Source organism: Brachyistius frenatus, unplaced genomic scaffold (assembly GCF_029030835.1).
Source record: "Brachyistius frenatus isolate BFR_SWC_R1_liver_20210118 unplaced genomic scaffold, ASM2903083v1 Contig_21, whole genome shotgun sequence".
NCBI lineage: Eukaryota > Metazoa > Chordata > Actinopteri > Embiotocidae > Brachyistius > Brachyistius frenatus.
The window spans coordinates 3,648,798-3,662,691 of record NW_027210620.1 but is presented as its reverse complement, the minus strand read 5'-3'; the positions used below and the strand labels follow the sequence as shown (position 1 = coordinate 3,662,691).

At 42.3% G+C, this 13,894-nt stretch overlaps 1 protein-coding gene across 5 annotated transcripts in view; it reads right to left on the bottom strand.

Annotated features, from left to right (window-relative positions):
- The window catches only part of cnksr2a (connector enhancer of kinase suppressor of Ras 2a), a 59,235-nt gene that overhangs the window by 10,791 nt on the left and 34,550 nt on the right, over positions 1-13,894 (bottom strand). Inside the window, exons 15-23 of one of the 5 annotated variants that reach the window (XM_069696470.1) lie at positions 13,272-13,345; positions 13,078-13,149; positions 11,622-11,689; positions 11,141-11,241; positions 10,516-10,734; positions 9,934-10,075; positions 9,360-9,584; positions 7,104-7,291; positions 4,668-5,247 (exon numbers count right to left, since the gene is read on the bottom strand). In XM_069696470.1, coding sequence (XP_069552571.1) covers positions 5,050-5,247; positions 7,104-7,291; positions 9,360-9,584; positions 9,934-10,075; positions 10,516-10,734; positions 11,141-11,241; positions 11,622-11,689; positions 13,078-13,149; positions 13,272-13,345 — 1,287 coding nt within the window. In that variant the 3' untranslated portion in view covers positions 4,668-5,049. Of the gene's footprint in view, positions 1-4,667; positions 5,287-7,103; positions 7,292-9,359; positions 9,585-9,933; positions 10,076-10,515; positions 10,735-11,140; positions 11,242-11,621; positions 11,690-13,077; positions 13,150-13,271; positions 13,346-13,894 lie in introns of those variants that run through there. The other 4 variants (XM_069696468.1, XM_069696469.1, XM_069696472.1 and 1 more) reach the window with 4 other exon arrangements.

Here is a 13,894-nt window from a genome sequence, read left to right as displayed (position 1 = left end):
TACTTTCCACCTCGCTGAGGATTTCAAGCTTTCTTTTTCAGTCCCGTCTGACCGGAGGAAAAAACAAGATGTGTATTATTCCAGGTTATTGAGGAAAATATTTCAAACGAGGCCAAATTTCGACATAAAGAGGAAAATACACATCGTTTCTAAATAATAATAATAATAATAATAATAACTGCTGAACGTCACACAAGAAGATACCAAAGATAATCTTCATATCCGGACTGTTGAATATGATGCTGGAACCAGGAGACAGTTCGCTATAAGCATAAAACACAAGTTTCCCCGAGGTTAACCAAACGAGCGATAAAGTGTATTCCATTTTTAAGCGCGCCGTTTTTCTTTTTTTCCTCTCTCTCCGCGTTTCTAGTTTTTAATGCTACTCGCAGCCTTACGTGAACATTTTGGGGAACGGGCGGTTTTGCAGAGAGTTGGACGGGAAGAGAAAATACCGCTCGCACGTTCACGTATTGAATATGAAGCCGGGAGCGGGATGAACGAATTTGGGAATTTTTCCTGTTCGAGGTTTTCGAGGGCATTTGAGATTGTTGGAAAAGACGAATCCTGCAGTCGTTTCATTTTTTTTCACTTTCAAGTATCAAGCTGATGCGGTTTTGTGAAAGCCAATTATAGCGTGCAGAACAGCGAAATAAGCAAAATGTCAAACGACCAACGATGAGAGGTGTCGCACTTACGTACCGACGATCGAACGTAAAAGCGCGCGAGGAAACTGCGTGTAAAAAAAAAAAAAAAAAAGAAAAAAGGAAGCTAAAGAGAGTAATAAAGGGGATTTATTTCAGAACAAGTGGAGGTGAAGACATCTCGCTGGAAAGAAGGTCATTCTTAAACAGATGAGTTTTCAAGAAAAGGCGGCAGTGGAGGTTAACAGAGAAGTCCAAACCGGAGATAAGGTGATGAAGGTGCGGGAGGACATCTTCCAAAAAGAAAAAAGAAAAAGAAAAAACAACAGCAATACTAAGCTGAATATTTTACAGAAGTTGCAGAGAAAAGTTTCAGTGCGTGTGACATTCCTGTTTATTTTACTAGTGCTGAATAATTTAGGTTTTTCTATATGATAGATAAAGAAATAGAAGCAAACCAAGGACACGGCGTGACCCTCTTTTCCCCGTTTAGTTTTCTTGTTTCGCCCACTTCATCTGCACCGACAGCTAAATGGACAAAGTAGTTGTTGTTTTTTTGCTGTAGAGTAGAAAAAGAAAAAAAAAAAAGCATTGGTGAAAAATCATATGCATGATTTGTGGGTACCAGCTAGGTAGGCTCCTGGAGTTCATTATTCATGTTCTTTTTGTGCTTGCATCCGCCTCCATCTAATCCTGAAAACATAATGTGCTGTGTACATAAATATTATTTATTTAATGTATTTCATGGTGCCTTCTGGATTAACTGAATGCCTCAATATATCCTGCATTAACTGTTTCCAACGAAAGTATGTTTGAAAAACAATTTGCTCAACTCTCGGTGCATAAAGTGTCATCAAAGACTCTACATGCAAAAATCACGACATTTGGTGTGTACTCAAATCATTTTCACATTACTGTCAAACGGTAGAATTTAATTCTTTAAAGAATGGAACAATTAAACATTCCAATTGGTAACAATAAAAATGTATGAATTCAATTATAAAGAGCAAAGAAAAGAACTGGAAATGTGATGCGTTTGCTTTGGTGTCTGTTTATCGTGTCTCCATTTGAGTAGCTTTGAATAAAGCAGCATCTCATGTTCATTTCCAGCTCGCATTTTTGCAATATGAGATCACAGCAATAATTCATGAAAGGAATACTTTGCCGACAATACTTCTGTACTTTTACTTAAAAGGTCCAGTGTGTACGATCAAAGGGCAGAAATGGAATTCATTCTTCATGAATATGTTTCGGGTCCTTTGGCATAAATTTGAGCCGTTTTAAATCTGCGTACCGCTTCTTGCAGTGAGTGTTTTGAAAGTGTGATATTCGTGCTTTTACCTACGTAAGGGGTCTGAAGACTTTCTCTCTCTCCCCTCGACAGAAACACAAGCCTGCAGCAGCCGTCAGCGGCAGCTCGTCATCTCGTCGCCCACAAATCAAAAACACACCATGAAGAAACAACACCCCGTCGTCCAAATGACCAAAACTTTATTGAGCCACCCTCATCTTCCAACAGAACACGTAGAGTCATCACGTAAATAAATACTGTTTTGTTTTACTATAATTTATAGATTCAACATTAAACAATCTTTACTCAACGACAGTCTGTCCAAAAAAAACAACCCAAAAAACAAATCCTGATAGAAATCGAGAACATCATCCGAGACACTTAGTTTTGCGCTCTATAAATAGAGATCTACTGTATCTAGAGATTTCAAAACACAAAAACAGAAAAAGGAATAGTGTTTCTTTTTTTTCTTTTTCTTTATATATATCTACAACAAAGACATGCTACTACAACCAACCACGGGCAGCAGCATAGAAAGAGCATTCAAACTGAGTGTACTGTGTGCTTATTAGTGTGCGCGTGTGTGTGTGTGTGTGTGTGTGTGTGTGTGTGTGTGTGTGTGTGTGTGTGTGTGTGTGTGTGTGTGTGTGTGTGTACGTACGATTGCTTTCATAGTTTTTGTGCAGTGTCTCTGAGTATTAAGTCGTTTGGCAGCAGCGGTACAAATAACAAACTATAATTTTTTTTTTTATTAGATCCATATTTCATTTCCTATGCAAATATTTCTTCATATTCTCTGTTACATGCAGGATGCGGAGAGCCAAAATGGTCTCCGAGGGAAACAAAACAAAACAAAAAATCCACCCGTGGAAACTTTAACACGATTATACAAAGCAGAATGAATCTGTGATGTTCTTGTACTTTGCTTGCCTTTAAAAAAAAAAAATAAATTAAAAAAAAAAAAAAAAACATTTAAGATGTTTTTGTGTTTCTTGGGCGAGCAGAACAAATTTCCCACTTTTATACACCTGTAGTCGTTACGATCGTATCTCAGGTGTGATTACTGAAGAGGAGGGTGCCACTGAAAACAGGGAGAGAAAAAAAGAAGAGCAAACAGGTCCAGAAACAGAAAGATCATTTCTTCTGTACGTGATAGACCGACCGTCTGAACACCAGAAGTGTTAACGACTTAAAAAGCCAAGAAACATTTGCGTCACTACATTTGTGCGAACCCAGATTCCTGAAAAAAAAAAAGGGGGTTTGATTCTGTTCATCAACAGAATAAGTAATCACTTTTCAGTGGCATGATTTACCCTCTTCTTAAAAAGCCTTTACGGGCCCTGAAGGCATCGTTGAAATAAAAGCCAGTAGTTGGAAACGTTAACGTAGCAATGCGCTGCATGTGCATCGAAAAACATAAACGTCAAGCATAACGAATTATTGGGATGCGGATAACAGAAAATACTTTTAAAAGGACAAAATCAACGAGTGTTGCAGTAATTCAGTGACGTGGGTTCAGCTCCACGATTCATCTTTCATTCGAGCCTCCGTCGATCAAACGCTAAATTACTCGTCATCGATGTCAGATAAAAAAATGTTTAAAAAAAAAAAAAATCCCTCGAGTGAATGAAAGGTATCCGTGGCGACGCATCAATAATCACCACCTGCGACGAGACATGTGAAACAAGTCGACCGTCAAACAAAGATTACAGCCTTTCAAAAAGATGACGACTAAAAACCACGACTGCACGTGCTAAAATTACAGGTTTATAGGGGCTGACGTTGTTTTGTAATTCATAACAAAACGATTTCAAACCTGCTTCTGGTCTTTATTACAACGAACGCTCACTTAAAAACTCTTTGAAATCGTCTACTATGACGTTATAGCAAAGGGGAAAACCAGTTTTCATCCTGAATATATTCCCAATAAAAAGCTTTTAACCCACTTTTATTATTATTATCAGTTGAAGAGACACCGGCGTCTACTGTTTGTTTACATGTGAAACAAGTCGAAAGCTTCTTGACGTTAAACGGCACAAGTGTTTTCCCAATCGATCCCGTTAAGACATGCGACGTGCACACGAGAGAAATTATGAAGTGTTAAACGCAGGTTGGTCAAATCAGGTGGAATAAACTCCAAAACCCAACACACTAAAAGACGGGCTTCCTAAAAGGGTAAGATCAGTTCAAGCATCTCAGGGCGGGTTATTTTCCCTTTAAATGGGTCCGACTCCGAGACAAGTGTGCATGCTTCAGGTCCAGCCCAGCACTGTACGTCAATCTACCGAACCGGCACAAACAAACGTCTCTAAAACTAGATAGAAAGCGAGACGAGTGGATTTAAAAAAAATAAAGAAAGAAAAAAAAAGACCTTTTGCTTATCGTCGCCAGCTGTAACACTCACTGTACGGTAAATATCATCATAGACATCAAGTAGAAGGCTTGATCGAGTACAAACGTGATGTCGCCTGTTGGCTAAAAAGTCTACGAAGACACCGTGCAGTCGGTACAGACATCAGGAGCACAACAGAAGCGGGACGAACGAGGCCTCCGGACGGGGGAGTCATGGAGACGGTGAAAGTCGTCCCACGGTCGGCGTCGGCGCTTCTTCGCGTGGCGTTTCCATGGAGACTTATTTTTATTTTTTTTAAGGTTACAGAGCACAAAAAGCTAACATGTAATACTTAAAGAAATCGGTGCGTCTGCGTCCCCCCCCCCCTCCTCTTCCTCCTCCTCCTCCTCTTCTTCCTCCCCCCCCCGGCTGCGGTGGCACAACCCGATCGGCTCGTAGATCGTTGAGGTTTTTTTTTTTTTTTTCCTGGGCAAGCTGTCGTCGTCGCACTCGTTTTACGCTGCGGCTGCTTGAGAGCGTTTCCGAGCCCCCCCGTCGGCCGTCGACGCGGTCCGTCCGTCGCGGTCCGCACCGACGCTCGGTCGCAGGAAGGGAAAAAAAACAACCCGTCGGCTGCAGTCTTGTTCAACTCGATCCCGGGAAATCAGGCGATGGCAGCGGTTTAATTTTAAAGCGTGTGGGGTTTTTTTTTTAAAGTTTTTTTTTTTTTTTTGTGTGTGAAGTGCGAAGTTGTTGTTTTTTTTGGGGGTTTTTTCTGCGCGTCACACGTGCGTCTCGATGTAGGAGTGCGTGTGCGACAGCGACGGGGTGGGGGGCGGGCCGGGGTCGGATTCGGCGGGCGAGTCGGGGTCCTGAGTGAACAGCTCCTGATAGGTTCTCTTCCACTCCTGGAACTCGGCCGACGACAGCTGGGGACTGGCCAGCAGCCTGTCAATCAACGCTAGCTCCCCCTCCCTGTCCTATGGGGGGGATGCAGAAACACAGGAGGGGCGAAGTCACTTTTAAAAAAAAAAAAAAAGAAAAGAAAATATCCGTAAGCCACTATTTCTGTAAAAAAAAAAAACGCAGACACACGGAAAGGCAAGACACACACTTACGGGGATACACTAAGATTTGGAGGGGGAGAGCGTTTTTTGCTCGTTTAAGAGATGTGGACATCGAAACCATTCCTCCATTCAGCATATTCATTATGAAGAATATTCCTGTATATTATGGCGTTGCATTAATGTGTAAACATCACTTTACATACTGCTGCTGAGCTTCAATCTTTATCAAAAATACATCACAAAAGTATTCGTTGATTACACTCTAAATCAACTAAAACTGTAGTAGTCCATTAAGGAAATAGTAAGTAGAAATACTCCAGTGAAGTACAAGTACTTACAAAACTAGATTTGAGTAAAGTGCTTCGTGTCCAGAAAACAGATTCAGGTTCTTTACCATCTTTATTTCTGTAGATAACATGATAATAAATAATACTAAACACAGCATGCGTGGATCTCCTCTGTCGTTATTTTTGTTTGCCACAACAGAGAAAAATCCAGCATCGCTTTCATCTTCTCTTCTTGACTGTATTCCTTTTGTTGCGGTGCAGTTTTTAAATGCATAAAAAGAATAATATGCACGACTTTGTTGTTTCCACAGAGAACACTGAAGCTCCCTGAACGCAAACAAATCCAGCCTGATCCTTTGTAAATAGAGTTTTGAAGTGTAGGATCTACCAGAGTCACCTTGGTTTCTACAGCACAAAGAAACTTTTAATCCAAAACCCTCCACCCCCCCTCCACCCCCCCCCCACCTCCCACCTCCCCCCAAAAGAAGCTTTGGTATGTTTCCTTTAAGGGACGCCAGACAGGGAACAAACATGTAAGCTCCTCCAGCCAAACGCCACAGATCCTCGCAAAAATTAAATAAATCAAGACCCCGTGTCCTCGCCAGCCGACCACGGAGGTAAAGCAACAGAGATACAAACTCCAGAGAGACACAAACACAAGCCACAGCAACAACAACAACAACAACAACAAAAAAGGAGCCGGTCGCAGGCGGCATCGCCGCCGCCTCGGACGACACGAAGCCACGGACGGCCGATCCACAGCCGGAGACTCAAACCAAAACCGAGGACACAGACTGAGACAAGAGGACGGCACTAAAAAACAACGAGACAGACACTTTCCAGCGTGTGTGTGTGTGTGTGGGGGGAGGGGGGGTGGGCAGCAGGGTCAGAAATTACCATAAATATCTTAATTATATCTTTATAAAATAATTAAGAGAGAGACGTTTATATCAACGGGGAGCCGCCTTCATGTGGGAATTCGATTAAGGTAATCCGGCCGGCCAGCGAGTGATAAGAGGTCATTCTGGACAGAAAAATAAGCAATATTTCTGTGTTGAGAAGCAGAAAATGTTGGTCAAATTGAAGCGAGATATTTCAGTAAACGACCTCATATGAACTGCGATAAAATAAATCCCTTATTATTGTTATTATTTCTAAATAAGGCTGACAATTTAAAAGGTTTGCGAACCAAAACAAACAAACAGGTTTCGATAAAGCTTGCCGAGGAATCTGACCAAACTGGACCGTCAAGATAAACTGAAATATGGTGCTTTTTAAAAAAAAATTATTTTTGTATTTATTTATAAGTAATCTCACAAAGAAAGAAAAAAAAAAAAAACTAACTGCCTTCGAAGTGCAGTTAGCTACGAGTCGAGCTTACAAAAGCCAGACGGGCCCGCTACGCCTAGTTACGGTTGCTGCGCTCTGATTGGACGGTCACATTTTTTTGTGGGCGGGTGTTTCGTGACGTGCGAAACCAACCTTCAGCGTTGAGGTCAGTATGCGCAGGCGGTGCAGGCGGTCGTTGAGCTGAGGGTCCGCCGCCCGGCGGAGGAAGGACTGCCTGAACTCTGTCTGACCTTTGGCCTCCGACCCCCGACCCAGAGGACAGACGCCGCCCTGCTCGCACGCCCGAAACAGGTCGCCCAGGGACGCGCCCTCACTGCCGCCTTTAAAATAAAAAAAATAAAAAAAACACACAGAAAAGCACAAAACGTTTAAGCCGAAAACTCTCCGACTCGCTCTCGAGATCCTGAAGCCGAGAGGAGACGAGTCACGCGTCCGCCGGACCGCCGGAGGACCGCAATGACTTGTATTAGTCGCAGACAGATTATTAATAATGATAAAACACTCTTCTCTCTCTCTCTCTCTGTCAGCCTCAGGGACGTCCTCCCGTCCCCCGTCCCCCACTTTGGCAGCTTTACTTCCTCCTTTCACATCATTATTCATTGTTCAATCAACTCTCTAACAAATCTTCAAAAGAAAAAAAAAAAAAAAAAAGAAAAGAAAATCACCCGATTGCACAAATCACGTCGTCTTACTATTTTCGTCTGGCACTCTCGTTTTGTGGCACGCCGCCGGTCTCACCTCGGCAACAGGAGCGGCTCTCATTAGCCTCATTAGATCGGCGTATGACTGCGGCGTGTGTTACCAGATAATGATGATGATTTAAACGGATAAGTGTCTGCCTGAGAGCGGTTTTTATATCTGGCACACGTACTGACGTCTTCACCTTAAAAGATCTTCCTCTTTTTTTTTTTTTTTTTTTTTTTTCCAGTCTCTGGTGGCGGTCATTCAATAAGAGACACTTTTTTTTTTTTTTTTTTTCCCCTCTTAACCAAGAAATACAACAAAGAGAGATGCTCTAGCTTGTTTCACACAATTACATCTACCAAAATAAAACCTCTTCTGTCTTTCAGTGGCACAAAGAAGGTCATGCAGGCTTTTATTTTTTTTTTACCACACTAAATTATTGCTTCTCTTTTGATATCGAAGGCTACAGCTGGTTCAGAATTCAGCTCAGGCTTTTAAACTCTTAACATCCACCCTTTTTTTTTTTTTTTTTGACTAGAAAGGACTACGAGCGTCGAAGCCTTTCGCTTGTTTGTATGTGCAGCACATACTGATTCAACAAGTACGCGACCGTACGAATGACTTTTACCGTTTTGCTACTGTTGAATATTTGAAGTCGATCTCGTTGAAAATATAGAAAAACGGCTGAATTTTCAACCTGAGCGTTAACGTATTAGAGGACAGAAATAAAATAGTTCACGTGACACCTGTTCCAAAGTCATCGCACTTGCCGCGTCAGCATTTTCGAATTGATTGGAAAAGGTTCTTTTAAAAGGAGCCTTGTGTAGGATTTAGCGGCATCTAGTGGTGAGGACGCAGACCGCGACCACCTGAACGCACCTCACCACGTCCTTATTTCCAGTTTGATTTTTGTCCTTTCTGGGCTACTGTAGAAACTATGTCGATATGAAGAACAAAAAAAAAACAACACAAACACTCTTAGTTTCAGCTGATTATACACAAATGAAAACATAATTATGGATATTAAATTCCCACTGGTAGATCCCACTAAATCCCTCAAAGTGAACATTTAAACCACAAATAAACATAGATTTGGTAGTTAGTCTGTCTAGTTTGCTGTGATGATGGATATTTCCATCATCAATCAGTGACATTGAGCTGTTTCTTATATCATTTTAGACATTTCCTTTAACTGCTATTTTTCGCCATTCAATTATATAAAAGGTTTTCTTCATTATTTTAAACTCTGTATGGGAACCGGCTCGCCTTGTTGGTTTTTACACCTTCGCAGCAGCAGCAGTGTTCTGGTGTTACAGCTGAGTCAATATGAGTGCACACACTTCCAAATAAAATCCTAATTTATAACCCTAAAATCTTTCCACGTATCCAAAAGTTCCCCCTAATTGGGAACAACAGCTTAGAAAAATGGCTTTAAAGACAAATATTGATTTGATTTAGACGTTTACTGTTTAGAGTACAACCTAAAAAAAAACAACAACTAAATACCATTATTATTGAAGGTACCCTCGTTTTACTTTGGTGCCTAAAAGTATACGGACGTCTTTCTCCTCTTGGTGTTATTGCAGGGTTTTCTTTTGTTTTCCGACCTGCTGAATAAATAAAACGTGGCTGGATCAGCTTTGAATCCCTCTGAGCTGCTGTTCGTGTTTCACACGGCGCGTGACGCTCCCGGCCTGAACTCACCGTTGTGTGTTTGCGGTTCTTCTTTCGCCGGCGGCGTGAGGAGCGCGTGTAGGTTGCTGTCTCGCGGCAGCGTGAAGCTGCGGGGTTTCCCTCCCTGGGTTGTCGTGGGGATCAGCCTCTGCATCGCCACGGGCAACGGGACATTCCTCTGCGCCGGAAGGGTGTAAACGGCTCCGGCGGTCATCGACCCGCCGCCCGGGCCCGGCTCGGCGAAGACGGCGTCCTCTGCAACGTCGAGAAGAAGGAACGCGTTCATGCGAGAGCAATCGAGCTGCAGCAATCAATACGGCGTGACTCATTTCTTCAGGAGGACAAACTGTGCAACACGCTACAGGATATTTAATTTATCATTTTTTTTAGAGCGTTAAATCACCAATTCAAAACAAACGTCGGATAAATTAACACGTGAACAAACATCAAGGTGATAAGAAGCGATTAATGTAACAGAAACCACATCAGGGACAAATTATTTGAGGCTTCTTTGATTTTGATTTATTTTGATTTTTTTTTTTTATCACGATTATAAATAAACAACTTTTTTTTGGACAAAGCTTCTGGTAAATTCGTGCGTTACCAAGTGGTCCAGTTTGAAGGTAGTGTAGTCCCGCCTCAGTCAGCGGCGTCTCAATCAGGTCCTGCCAGGAGCGTCTTTGAGACGACGAAGAGCGGCCCGGTGACCCCGTCTCGCTGCTGCCCCCCGCAGGACTGGAGCGGTACTGCAGGAACCAGTCACGGAGACGAACAGATTGTTAAAGCGTGTTTCAGGACGGTTATGAGCTCATTGGCGGCACATTTTTTTTCACATACCATCTGTGGTTTTCTAACTTAATATGGGACTCGACTGCTTTCATTTCAATTAACCCAAGTTTAAAAGTTCTTTTTAGCACATCTAGTCGTCTTAAAACTGATATTTACAACCATTCTTGTTGCTTCTCACCTTCGAGACAAGTTAACTAATTCTAGCTCGCTTTTTTGTTCATGGAGACACAATAAAAATACGATCAGATAAAATCTTTCAGACTTCACAAAATTGAAAAAAGACTTTATGACATTTTATGACCTTAATTGTTAAAAGATCAATTGTTTCTTTTTCAGACTTTTAAAGGATCTGTTAAAACCGCGTTAAACACCGTCACACACACACACACACACACACCTCTACAGGATCACATCTGTACTGCACGTCGCTGCTGCTGCTGCCCCCTGGTTTTCTCCCGCTGTGTGTGGTGCCTCCCCCTAGAGGACCGGGGTGGTACTGCGGCTCCGCGGCCGCCACGGGGGGCTCGCTGCACAGGAAGTCCTCCTGGGACGAGCGAGAGCGAGACGTTTCCGTGGAAGACAGTCGAGTGGTTCGGCCTTCCAAGTAGGCGCTCATCTGACAGAGAGAAGAAAAGGATTTCCCCCAGCGAGGCGGCGTGATGATTGAAAAAGTGTGTGAGAGGGTAAGGAAGAGATGGGAAGACACAGACTTATTACTATTATCTCAGCAGGCTCTGTTTCTGGTGACCCTGATTATCTGAACTAAAAAGCCACTGTTGTTGTTTCAGTTTTTCTTTTTTATACCAGGATTAAAAAAGACTCATAATGTAGAGCAACCAGTTCCAGGTTCAATTATAGCAACAATTACACCAAATGCATCCCTACCGCTCCCTGTGGGCTAAAATTGGCAATAACTTTAACTGTTCAAATGTACTGTGGAGGAAAGGCGAGCCTGATTTGTGCCTTCGAGTACAGTACGTAGTTTATACGAGCAGGAATACAGTCATGTGCGTGTGACTCACCGATGGAGGCCGTGGGTAGGTATCGTAGGGAGGTGGAGGGCTGTCCTGTTTGGGGCTGGAGGTGGTTTCGTCCTCGTGTTCGCTCTCACTCCAGTAATCTGCTGGGAACCCACACGCATACTGTCAGAAATACAACATCCGTGTGTTCATCCATCCATCTGCAGATTATTTTTCCAGCCATCCATCTGTTACATCCATCTTTCTACAGGTTGCATCCGTCCACGGTATATACTGTATGTATCCAGCCATCCGTCTGTTACATCCATGAAGCAGGGAAACAGTTAAAAACACAACATTTCGAATTTACTGTCAGATAATAGCGGTTGGTGTCTGGACACTTAATGAAACCGACACGTGTCGTGGAAAATATAGGCAAGTTCAATTAGAATAGTAGTATCGGTGTGTTCGGTGGGTAAAGACATCATCCTGCAGCAGCCATCTGCTGACGTGCCCTTCAGCAAGCCACTGAATGAACCCTCACCTTGCTCCTGGCGTATCCTCTCTCGCTCTGCGTAGCCCACGGCGGCCATGTTGAGACGACTCAGCCACCTAGCAGAAAGAAGGATTTGGTTTTTTTTGTTATTATAAAACAAATAATGGTTTCAAATTGAACTGTTTTCATTTTTTATTACCTTATCAAAACCCAATATGTGAAAAGGTATAAAAGTAGAGGACCTGAAATTGACACAAAGTGAGCTGAGAGTACACCAAATAAGGAAATAGAGACGGATGTATACGTTATGTAAAAATATATTACTTATTCTTTACCAAGAAGACACTCTTTGCAGTTTACATTCATGTGTGTTCAAACTCATGTCATATATATATATATATATAAGGAATTTGTCCAATAAAGCTGATTCTGATCGAACGCAAATTTGTAGCCGTGACAACAGACGATGCTTCAAATATGAACGTCACCGCGAAGAAACTACAAATTCTAAAAAGATGATGCTTCACACGCATCTTCAACCTGCCAACACCGAGGAGCTTTATAACCACAGAGCGCATCGCCGAAAGATGAGCATCATTAATTCAGTGTCAAATCAAATGTGAAATATGGTCACAGTCTCGCCTTCTGTTCCCGAGTTACGGCGTTGAATTAGGACGGAACATTTTTTTTTTTTTTTTTTTTTTTTTGCAGAACATTTTGATGTCAGAGCGAAGCAGGACTTTTGACCTTTTGGACACAAAATGTCATCGCCGCATGTTTTTTTTTTTTTTTATCCCGTTAGGCTTGCGTGTGAAATGTGTATCTCGACGAGCAGATTCTATTCTGGGTCTATTTTATGGGTCAAATTATGTAACAAACTTCCATCTGTTGCACTTTTATTTTGTATTCGGGTGGGCAGCGCTGTATTAAAAAAAAAAAAAAAAAAAAAGGGACGTCAACACCGTCAACGCATCAATTTTCCAAAAGCACTCCAGCTGATAAGCCAGTGTTAAGCTTTTAAAGAGGGATATGATGTTCTCAAAACAAAATTAGCGTGAAAAAAAAAAAAAAAAGGGAAAAAAGAACTACATGTCACTTCAGCGGCGAGAACGAAGACCAGCGATAGATTTGAGGTGAATTGCGGTTACGTAACAACCTCTCTTTAGCATTTAAGGTTGTGCAATCTCTTCTTTTTTTTTTTTTAACCACAACAACAGTTACATAATGAGTCCAGTTATTATACCTTGCTGCCTCTAAATGTCACTGGAAAACGAGGGAAATTATGTCTTTCAGCCGTTTTGAACAAACTCACGAACCTGTTGGCACCGATATTTTCACAGACAACTGATAAACAGAAACATTTCCCCAAGTAAAAATTAACACATTTTTGTGGTGGGAAAAACAAAACAAACAAAAAAAAACAGGAAGTTGTGTGTTTTGACACCCAGCTGGGATTTTGCCCCGCTGCGTAACCTTCATCTGTGTTTAGCGCACGCTGCGTTACCTGTTCATGTCATCCACTCCATCTGCCGCGAAGTAGAAACTCTTGACCTTGGGGTGACAGGCTTTGAAAGCACTGGAGAGACACAGGCAGGTTTATTTTTGCGGGCGCACGTTCATACGTACGACAGTACGTGAACTGCACACGAAGGAAATGCACACGACTGCGACACAGAAGCGTTTTCTTCGAGCACTTACTACTTCTTGCGGCATTCGCTGGCCCGGTCGATCTTGAACTCCGGGAGACTGACGAAACCCTCGGCCTTCTCGTCCTGAACCGGCGGACGGGAGAGAGACATGAGGAAGAAGCTCGTGGGAAGTAAAGGGCCAAAAGGACAGCGGTTTGTTTCAGTGTGGCTTTCCGAACACGCGCCGCTTTCAGGGATCGTTTCAAAAGCTTTCGGTTCGTTTTTTTTTTCAATGCCTCAGGCTGCGGATGCATTTTCGTTAAGCGTCAATCAAACCATTTGACGACTTCTGATTGGTTTTGATCACCAAATTAAATAGGGTTTATCCTCTGGGCACCGTAAATGTTCGTACAAAATTTCACTGCAACTCGACTAACAGTTGCTAAAATATATCGTTAAAAATGACAAAAATGTCAATCTCATGGTGGTGCTAGAGCAAAAGCTGCGGGTACATCAAACACAGTATGGTCTATCCTCTTGGAACCAAGAATGTTGGTTCATGAAAATTCGACTAATAGTTGTTGAGCTATTTCCAAAAAACAACAACAACAACAACAACAACAACAACAGAAGAAACCCCCAAAGAAGTCAGGATCACCAAATTATAACGAGTGCAACTTATCTTTTGGGAAA